The 10857-nt window shown below is 36.0% G+C and overlaps 2 protein-coding genes across 3 annotated transcripts; both read right to left on the reverse strand.

Annotated features, from left to right (window-relative positions):
* Positions 1 to 1083: 1083 nt before the first annotated feature.
* LOC120325868 (uncharacterized) lies at positions 1084 to 5384 on the reverse strand. 2 transcript variants are annotated; one of them, XM_078112003.1, is made up of 5 exons: positions 5187 to 5384; positions 4849 to 4922; positions 3270 to 3362; positions 2600 to 2731; positions 1084 to 1634 (listed from the first exon to the last, which is right to left on the reverse strand). In XM_078112003.1, the coding sequence occupies exons 3-5, from the start codon at positions 3346 to 3348 to the stop codon at positions 1612 to 1614; spliced, it is 234 nt and encodes a 77-aa protein (XP_077968129.1). In that variant the 5' UTR covers positions 3349 to 3362; positions 4849 to 4922; positions 5187 to 5384; the 3' UTR covers positions 1084 to 1611. The 2 variants fall into 2 exon arrangements, with proteins under 2 accessions (XP_077968129.1, XP_039249335.2); XM_039393401.2 differs by lacking the exons at positions 2600 to 2731; positions 3270 to 3362; positions 4849 to 4922; positions 5187 to 5384 and adding an exon at positions 2021 to 2189.
* A 4238-nt stretch (positions 5385 to 9622) lies between these two features.
* On the reverse strand, positions 9623 to 10499 carry LOC144421901 (uncharacterized). Its single transcript, XM_078111434.1, has 2 exons — positions 10296 to 10499; positions 9623 to 9950 (listed from the first exon to the last, which is right to left on the reverse strand). The coding sequence occupies exon 2, from the start codon at positions 9945 to 9947 to the stop codon at positions 9639 to 9641; it is 309 nt and encodes a 102-aa protein (XP_077967560.1). The 5' UTR covers positions 9948 to 9950; positions 10296 to 10499; the 3' UTR covers positions 9623 to 9638.
* Between the last annotated feature and the right edge of the window lie 358 nt (positions 10500 to 10857).

A 10857-nucleotide genomic window follows, 5' to 3' on the forward strand; every position in this document is an offset into this window, starting at 1 on the left:
TTGGCCTATCAGTTTTGGCCGGGGTGTAGAGAATTTAGTGGGCTATACTCAAAGGAAAACATTCTGGTTTTATCAAATATAGTCTTTCCCTTTAGATTGATCAATATAATTTGAGCTTCTTCGCCGCAGCGCGAATATGTGTCTCTTTGCGGTGCTTTAACTAAAACACAGACATTAAGTTTTAAATAGCAAGGGCAGACACCAACAATAAGAAATCAATATTTACCAAGTTCAATGTTGAGTAGAATGTAGTAGTAGTAAGAATATCTCGTCACGCTAATAACCGAATTGCGTAAGTCATTTTTAGCAGTTTTGAGAAAAACGTAAAAAATTTCCTAATGATTTTGTTATGCAATTGAGAGTCAATAATTTGCCATGGTTCAATTTTTTGATCGTAGCCGGATTTAAGTTAATTTGTATGACGCAGTTAAGTGACGTCATAATGGCGCACTGTGACTTAGGCAGAAATGTGTCTATGACTTGGTGACATACGCAATTTGCAACTTCACTATATGCACCAGTCCTGAAAACTAAACATTCCAAAAACGAATGTAATTCTCAGTATCTACAATGTCTAATCCCCAAAATAGCTAATCAGTTTCAATTACATCATTTTTTATGTTTAAAAATTTATATTTCATCAATATAACACGTTCTGCACACCCACCGGAATAGGACTAAGATTAAATATAAAGAATAAAACAGCAATGCACCCAATATAAAAGCCAACCAAGGTAAATTTGACTCGGACAGTGAATTTCACAAGTGCACGTCTTCCTATACTGTAGTAAAAATTCAAATTAATACGCGCTAAGCTAGAATCCGAGATGCAAAAACTCGAAAATACTTCGCCGGGGTTATTTTGCCTTTGTGACGTCACAATAGTACTGCGGTAACAAGGATAATTCATTATGACGAAACAATTGCACAAATGTCCATGTTATACTAAATCTCCATTTTTATGAGTTTCGGAATTCCTAAAATAAAATCTGAGTTAACCGACAGGTGCGCGGCATTACATAAATACCTATTTTATAAAAAACTCAAAATCGCCAAAAATGACTTACGCAATTCGGTTATTAGCGTGACGATATGCATATGTAGTAAAAAACAAACGCACAATGAAAGTAATTGAATCAGAACGGTAATATATAAAACAAAAAATCTTTATTATTTATTACAACCTATACTGCCCCGGACTTAGAAATGAATGATACAAAAAGGATCGGGTATAAATTTGGATAGGATTTTCATATTTGTATCAGGGAAGACAGAAGCCGATACGACGGGTCATACATATGACGACGGGTCATTACATGTCAAAACATTAAGTTGTTTTGATTACAGGAGTGAACGCTGTTCAATGTAAAAAAAATTATCGAATTTTGTCATTGGAAATATGCAAATTTTTATTTTTCATATGCTTGTTTTTAATTGAAAATTCACATTCAATTTTCACAAAGTACCCCTTTCGTTCCGGTGCCTTCAGATGAATTTGCCATGCCTTGATTATTGTCGTTTTTAGTCTGCATTAGATGCATTGAAATAATCTTTCCTCCCGAGCTTCCTGGGAAACCAGGTAACCATTTTAACGTAGGGCCAACTGTTCCATTAGATTGATAAAGTTGTAAATCCTGAAACAGAAAGAATCATATTTCATTTGCCTGTACGGTTTCCAACATAATAAACATTCATCGTAAATGCATTTATTTTGTTGCGACACATATTATTTTAAGAAATCATTTTATACATCCACGATTTTATATGAAAACGTGATAAATTTATGTGTATTGTTTATTTGAAATAAACGTCGATATTAACATTAAATGTTGAGGTCAACATGTATTGATAAATGGTATCCGGGCTACAAACTAATAAGAGTAACAAAAACGTGTGCTTTTTGTACTGCGTCGGACAAGTGCAACACACGCGTGTCAGGCAGTGCTAAAATGAGAATTCAAAATCTGGTCGTGATAACTAGAAAAAATTCCAATTGACTATAATATTATAGGTCCCCAACCTGTCCCATGGTCATGCCAAGCCACACCGAAGGCTGGTTAATTTTGGGATATTTATTGCGAAGATAATCTGCTACAGCCTCGTAGTGATCTGTTGAATATATATTGGCAAGTTTCCATCCAATATTGTTACACATTGTTTGAGCCTGACTTAAAATAACGTTATCGGTAACCTGTGGAGTTTTGAAGCATTTATTTAGATAAGAAACACCTTCGCAGCGTGAAACAAAAACAAAAAATATAATTTCGTAAATGTGCATTCAATCTCGAAAAAAGAAAAACTCATATACTTGCTGGTTAGCTCCTTGTCCCGACGGGGTCAGGGGTAATTATTATGTGATAGCAATGATGAAAAAAAAAAAAAAAACGGAATGCATAAATGATAAATCCCGAGAGATGAATATCGTATAAATATGTTTGGGCTATGTTTGATTAATGAGCGAGAAAGAACCCCATTACACTAATATTCGTACCGTTAAATAGCACGCATTTCTTTATTTAAAAACATTAGCGGCATGAAATATGAAGAAACGACGTTAATCGGGTTTGTCATCTTGGATTAACTACTGTACATCGAATACCTTGTGCAGTTGCTTGGTCTTGACTTTTTTCGGTCGTCATGTCCAGGACAGGAGTAGGATTGGAAAAGGAAGTTGATACTATTCCATTATTATCATGGGTAGTTTTGGCAGAGTTTGATTGCGTAGTAGAGTCTGAAAAAAATTTAAAATTCACACTTCATGCTCGCATACTTGGTTGAAGCTGCCTTAAAGATCATTATTGAGCGAAAATGAATACATCGGTCTAGTGTGCACCATGTATTACTTTATTTAAACATTAGTGGCATGAAATATGAAGGAACGACGTGAATTGGGTTTGCCATCTTGGATTAACTACTACAGGCCTACATCGAACACCTTGTGCAGATGTTTGGTCTTCGCTTTTCTCGGTCGTCGCAAAAATGTTCATGACAGGAGTAGTAGTTTGATTGGAAATAGAGGTTGATACTATTCCATTATTATCATGGAGCATTGTAGTAGCTTGGTTTAAGGATTATTGTTGATTTCTCAAGTTTTTTTTTCAAAAAAAGTATGTATTTCGGTCTATCGTGGTAAACATTTCCAACAGTTTTTCAATCAAATTTGCAAGTCATCGCACTAGTTTAGTTACATTCTTGCCAAACTTATTCTGTGAAATGTTTAATCGTTTAAAGTTTAAACTAACCTGCATAGAAGACGTATATTAATTTACCTGTTGATGACTTGGTAGTTGCACCAGTCGTCATCGTACCAGTTATTAGTTTTGTCAGTTTTTGGATTTGATTCTTCATCGTGCTGACAGTGCCTAAATAAACATTAACTTTTTATGATATTATTCAGGGAATATGACAAACATACTCTTGACTCTTCTTGCGATTAATCTATTTTGCTAAATTTGGATACAATTAATTGGATTGGATTTAGCTAATATAATTGGTGTAGATATTCTAGGGGGCTCCGAAGTATGCGAACCAAGATGGCGGACATCGGAATGTAATATGTGTACTAGGTTAGGGTTAGGCCATAATTTTATGTATAAATAATAAGGGAGGCTCTTGGCTAGTCTTCGAACTGATAATAGGACTAAAATATGGAAAATTGGAAAACAATTATCGCCTAACCTAACCTGTTACCCATGTTACGTTCCGATGTCCGCCATCTCGGTTCGCATACTTCGGGAGCACCATCCTAGATGAGATAGTTTATGAGGAAAACACAAACCACAGAAACGGTTAATCGGAAGCACGTAGCAGTCAATGATTATACGCTATGAGAAATCTATGTATTATTCAAAATTCTCGAATTTGTAAAGATTTGCAATGTGATATCCTGACAACGTGCGCCGTACTGTATTTCACGTTAGTTGTCATGTGTGACATCACCAAATGTTTTCAGCATCTCCCATTACTGTTCATCTGCTTTTGATTTACATGACAATTTGCTATCACCAGGCTTGTCTATGGAAATAGGATTCCCTCGGGAATCCCTTGGGAAACGTCCCATTGGATGGAATGGGATGGCACACATTTGTATCTCCCATGGGACACGAAAACCGTATAATTTTCAGGGAGATGATGGTAAAACGTTTCGTTATGGATTTCGTGTCCATATGCATAGCTCTCTAGTTAGTCATAAAGAGCAAAATATATTCAGCTTTATTATATATACTTCGTGAAGGAGCTGATGGACGGACACATGCATAAAAGTTATGAATATAAAGTTAACGAAGTCCGTAAATTTTGTTTGTGTTACATGTCTCTTTATATATGTATTCCAATTTAGTAGACGCTAAACCTAAATTTAACAATTTTTATTGAATTTTATTCCAATGGGAATCCCACGAAATGGGATGGGATGGGACAGGCATAATTGCTATGAAATGGGATGGGAATGTTCCATGGACAAGCAGGGCTATCACACTATTATTTACTGCCTGAATTTCTTGCCGAAAAATTTCTTTATTTTATCATATGTATATAAAGTGTTATCATCATAACTATAACTATATTTATGTGCCAACCTTCCAACGCTATTTTTCGAAAAAAGTACAAGAAAAATGATGTTTTATGGGGTTAAAAATACTATTCTAGTAAAGTAAAAGTCTTCACATTTATTGTTGGCGGGAGAAAAGTTGATAAGGCGGTTATATTGTACGTGGTTGGAGTCCAGCAAACAGGGTTCACAGAATTGATAGCTGGAATCCTCGATGGTACGCTATAAATTTGATCTTGTCGATGTCAACTTTAAAAGCTTACACATTAAAAATATAGAGAAAATTTACTCATACTTACGCCGATATTCAGTTTTATCCACGATGGCGTTGTCTGGCCTTCACAAAGCATCGGTGTCCAACAAACTTCTTTCCCTATATATGAAAAAAGCGATGTGTTACAGAACAGAAAAAACCCCAGATATAATCATGCGGAAAAATATATATATAGGCTAAGCAATTTCAAAGTATACCGATCATTTTCACGCATTTGAATTTAAATATACTTCATTTCACCATGTATATGCTGATAATTCCTGTTATGCTTACATTTCTTAAGTTGTCTCGATTTATTTTAAGGAAATGTTTGCCGTTTTCATGACATGGCAACATGAACGAGAGTAAATAAATACAACTTACCAAAAACTGGATTCCCAGCCATGAGAAGGCCTATATAAAAAAACTGAATATTCATTTCGTCGTTTGATATCCTGTACTGCGTTAGTGATAACCAAAAAAAATACTTGTATTCTTAATATATATATATTTGCGCAAACAATTTTTCTTGTATAATATAGTAACAGTATGGGCTGGTTATATTTATATCCCACAAACGCTTCCCACTGCCTATTGTTCGTCTGTCACTATTTATTTTGGGTTTACCAGCTTTCATTAAATTCCCGGCGCAAACGAGCGAATGCTATTGCTACCTCATCAAAAATAACAATAGAAGTAATTAGGAAAAACCTACGTCAGAAAAAGAAGCGCTGACGCCATTTGCGGAACAAAGCAGTGTGATTTGAATAGGGATATTTTAACATTGTCATTTTTTTTTGTATATTATATCAATTATATCTTGTAAAAGTGGATGATTTAGTAGTTAAAACGCATTAACCACCTATGTCTCTAATGCCAAATATTTCACCCTTTTCCTATAAATAAAAATAAATTGCACAGACGTTTTTTCTATCCTATTTCATGAAGCTAAAGCTATACCGCATATGTAGGTTGTCAAAAATTAAAAAATATATATCAGCATGATATAAATCCCACTAAAAGTTTCTTGTGGCAGATCTGCCTAACGATGCTCATTTGTAAAAAAACAAGTTACTTATTTCCTTAGGTTAAAATGAGATTAAATGTTTATATCGAATAATATTTACGTTAAGAATAAAATCAGGAATAATGAAGTCTCTCACCTGTGATTTGTGTGCAATATTTGACGTTCTTGCTATCGGTGTCAATAAACCCGCCAATGTTTACCAAATCGTACGCTTTAATTTCCAGTTTCTGCGACAGAATTAACGACCAGCTCCAAAGCCTGTTTGGAGTTCACCTTCAGGTATTACAGCATGCTATAATAAGCGCATAGTATAGAATGGAATAATCTTTCATATACCCATATTTGTATTTATGCCAGAAAACGTTACATAAAAACGCATCAATGTATTTCACCACCTGCATGAGTATCACAATAACTTTATTTGTATATCTTTCAACCTGTTCGACCTATGTCTGGGTGATCCATATACAACCTTATGACTCGTTCAGATCACGTGTTCTTTGTTTCATCAACTATTTCGTACTTCCGACTTTATGATTTGAAATTTTACTGAAAGTTGATGAAGTTATTGTTTTATATTAAATACAGGACAATACCGATAGGTTAACGAGTCCTGAGTAACGAATTGATTTTAATGAGATTTAATAAATAAATAAAAAATTGAAATTTTAACAAAAAAAATACAGTGGTCACGGAATCAAATTACCCTGTTTTGCGAACTACGGTCAGTGTTTCTTTTTGTTGGTCTACTTGCTCATTTCGCATAATATGCATACAATGGCATCCGCTCGTTAGTAGCATGGCTATAGAAAGACTATTGAAAGTAAACAAGCGTATTAAATAATAAAAAATAAAACGGTTTATGTTACCACTGCATCATATAAGAGAAAGTTTAAAATATTATTGTAGTATGCTTTAAAATAATATTCGTCTCCCGAATAAAGCTTTTTTGAGTTTAGGGTTGCCATATTTTACAAAAAAAAAAAACTTAAACAATGTTTAAAACCATTGATCCGGTTATTACACAAATGAAACTCACTTACTTACTTGACTCATTATCTCCACCGGATAGCTATTTGATAAATTCATCGATTTTGTCCCGCTCTCAAGTAAACTTTGATGACTTGACACCTCGTTTTCCAGAATTGTATTCCATTATAACCTCCCAGTTTTCCGAAGATTATCATCATCAATTAGTAAGTTTAAACACTCATAAATCAACATTTAAAGCATTCATTACTCAGATATCTATTGGTATTAAATTGATGATTTCCCAGTGTACACAATATTTCCAATACAACACTTTGCGTTTGTTATGTATCAAGTATCAAATGCTAGAATTATGAGACATGGTCTTATTTCAATTTATTTTGGAAAAATAACACTATGGCTTATTTTGGGGGATTAATAAAAAACAAAATTACAAAGTAGATAATTACGAGATTCCTAAATATACACAATATGAAAACCTATATTCATTTACTTATAAATACCACGTTTTTATTAAAAAAAGTTGCTGAACATAGATTATTCAAAAATTACCTCAGGCCATTAAGCTAGGACTTATTTTAAGGGGAGGGCTTAAAATCATTTTTAAAGTTCAGGCGAGGTCTACTTTTTGGGGAAAAAATGGTATGGCATCGTAATTTGGGTAAAATGTAAAATTCTTTATAGGTAGGGGAGAGGCAGGTGAGTTGATACATAATTTAGTTTTACTGATCCATAAAAAATACCGTTCGAATAATCGCCGTTCTGGTTTGTCCTATTTATTCATTTATAGGTCCCTCACATATGACCACAAAATGGGGCTCTCAGTCATTTCCTAACTTAGCGCTTACAGTCGCTAAAGTTTTCTTGTCAAACGTATCAAATATCCTGCCTGGTAAGGTTACTTGATGCGCAGTGGTAGTTTTGTTGATACACTCTGCATAAAGTTTTTAAAAGCAGGCAATTACTCCAAAAATGAAATGGAACGAGGCACAAATATCACTTATAACTTGTTTCAAAAGAACGAGAGAGAAAGTTTCACCAGAAACGGCGGCAAAAAAAATAAAAAAGAACAAATAACTCATTTAACGAAATGGTTTGCTGGATGGTGGTAGACAACCTCTAATTTACATTCCATTTACTCAAATCGCAATCAAATTTAAGTCGAACACATCTCCGAGCTGATCCTGCAAGAATTGTTGGCTGAGGTAGTCTGCATATTATGTCCTCATGCGAGAATGAAGCCCCATCATCTTCATTTGGAACAAATACAAAACCAGTGTGCTCTGCTTCGACAGAAACTCGACTAGAAACTTTCTTTAGAAAAACTCCCTCATACTCATTATCTTCTAGCAAATCTATACGAGCGATGTAATGTACATTTCTAGATCTCCCGTCAACTTTGACAACCACGTAATCACCTTCCATAATTTCTTCTGCAGATAATTCATCTTCATCAGTCGTATCATCATATCTAACAACAGCACACTCCTCTTCTGAACTATTGCTAGTATTGTGGGGGCGAACTTTCCTATTTTTTGTAGCGAAAAGTTTTTTTCTCGAACTGCATATCTTGTTTTTCTTTCTTTTTTCATTCTCTAGGGAAATCTCTTTTAATACAGGCGTGGATGTTAAAATCTTTGTCTTTCCTTTTTTTTTGGGAGCGCTTGGTCTTTCTTTGTGGAGCTTTTGGGATTTTTTGAATCTCGCTTGGCGATACGTACGACGAGCAAGAATTTGATAAGTCGGGATCTGGGTTGCCCGTTTTCTGTAACTGAAACGCTGATTCATCAACCCTCGGTTTAGGAGTGCAACGATTTTCAGTACTACAGCCTGGGGTCAGTGGATCCGTGCATTTTGAGGACTGTCCTGGTTCATTACGATCAACGCCAACGACTTCTCGGTCCGTCAAAGTTGCAGCTGCAAAATCTGCATCAGTAAAAATATCGCGATTGAAAGGGTATATCCCAGTGCTTTGAAATCCAGATAGAATATTCCTCGATGTCATTGCTGACATTTGAGCCTCTTTTACAATGCCAGGAACATCATATATTGTAACAGTTTTCCCAGCATGACTACGTAGCCAACTCTCCATCGCTCTGTTATAACTGGCTTTGAAAGGACCATACACCGTTTTATCAAGCGGTTGCAATCGATGAGATGTGTGAGGTGGTAAAGTAAGCATAACTACTCCATTGGATCTTGCCATCTCAACAGCACGTAAAGAAATACGAGACTCGTGGTTATCCAAAATCAAAAGAATTTTTCTTTCGGGAGTACAACGAGTCTGGCGCACCAGATGTTCTAGATAAACGAGAAAAAGTTCTTCATTAATCCAGCCAGACTTTGTTGCTTGTCCAATGCAGCCCGGTGGCCCTTCAATGATAAAGTGGTTGTGGAAGTTTACGCGCGGAAATATAAACATAGGTGGAAGCACATTACCAGAGGCGCAGATGGTGTAGACTACCGTAACCAGTTCACCACGCTCAGCAGACGTAGCTGCACCCACTTGTTTTTTACCCTTGGCTGTAACAATATCAGATGGGGTTTGAACAGTGGTGCACCCGGTTTCATCGAGATTGTAAATATCTTCAGGGTGAAAATCGTCCACATCCATGACCTGTGCTAAGTTGTCGAAAAATTCACCAACCGTGTGACGATTAAATGCAGTCGCCCTTCCGAGTGAAGTTGCCTCTGGAGTCCGTATGGAAAGATTTTGTCGTTTTTCGAACCCTAGCCACCAAGCTTTTCCCGCTTTTTTGTTGATTTTCCAAGACAATGGCATATACAGCTGGTTTTGAAATGTAAATTCATAAGCTAGTTTACAACACTGTTTCAAGAGAGAGTCCAAAAAACATGTCGGCCAATCGTTTGACATGATTTCCCAGATCTTCTTCCATTTGCTGAGGAATAACATAATGTGCATGAGCAACAGCAGCGTAACCTGTAATTGCGTTAGGATTATTTTTGCGCTTGGCTATAAAACGAGACAAAGTCATTTTATCGATGCCAAATGCTTCAGCTACACTCCTCAATGATCGCCCGCGAACAACATCGTCAGCCGCCCTCGACATCACATCCGGGGGAGTTCTTATGGCTCTGTTTGTTTTTCTTCTATAGAACTGAGGCATCACCTAAAATACGTTGAAAACAATATTGGCAGCGTAAAAATATTGACAATGCTGCAAACCATAAAAGCCGGTTAAAAGAAAGTCTGAAAATATATTTGCTGAAAAATATGCTAAAAAAATACATGGAATAAATAACAGGGTTAGTCGATACACGTATCAACTAATGGAACCACGATTGTATCAACTAGTCAACCTGTGGCCATTTTGAAAAAAAGGCCCGTAGTGGGAAGAAATCGAATCAGTATCCAGAAACATGTAGGCTGTTATGTAAGCGATATCATACACTACTGCAAGGAAATACTCGCTTGCATCGCTCATTTATAATGCCTGAAAAAATAATCAATTTACCTTGATTTGACGTTTTCACTCCAGATCTCAAAAATTGATTTTTTTCGAAAATTTTACACGTGCTGCAACCAACATCGTCAGACGACTAACAGAAAGGAAGATCATATTCTAGCCAAACACCAGGTGGCGCATTAGTTTCTTAAAGTGCATTGCACGGCCGTGAGAAGCGCTGTATCATCTAAACTACAGCATCAACTAACCTGCCTTTCCCCTACACATCACACATGTAGGCTATATTTGGTAATAACGATATTTTTAATCAAAATAAAAAGCTCAGTTGCAACGAAACGTGGTTGCAGAAAGTAAGGTGTCATAATACCGTTTCCAGCCTCGAGTTGTGAAGCCATGACACGATGCAATCTTTACTCCTTCGCTGTTTAGTGAATGACGTCTGGTTAAACATAGTTTTGCGTGGCACAGTATACATACAGGATCGATGAAGGTTGACCTAAACGTTTGGTTGAGCTGACCTTGATGACCGTATGGTCGTATCGCTCCCTCCTGTCCATACCAACGCCATTTTTGTGCTGTTGTTGTTTTGTTTTATTGATAACTGGATTTT

The sequence above is a fragment of the Styela clava genome, chromosome 4, assembly GCF_964204865.1.
Source record: "Styela clava chromosome 4, kaStyClav1.hap1.2, whole genome shotgun sequence".
NCBI classification, from domain to species: domain Eukaryota; kingdom Metazoa; phylum Chordata; class Ascidiacea; order Stolidobranchia; family Styelidae; genus Styela; species Styela clava.

Coding starts and splice junctions, on each gene's coding strand:
- LOC144421901 (XM_078111434.1), bottom strand. CDS start 9,947: ATGCCTCAGTTCTATAGAAGAAAAACAAACAGAGCCATAAGAACTCCC.
- LOC120325868 (XM_039393401.2), bottom strand. CDS start 2,155: ATGTGTAACAATATTGGATGGAAACTTGCCAATATATATTCAACAGAT. Junction 1,635..2,020: donor TTGGCATGACCATGGGACAG/GTTGGGGACCTA, acceptor TTTCTGTTTCAG/GATTTACAACTTTATCAATC.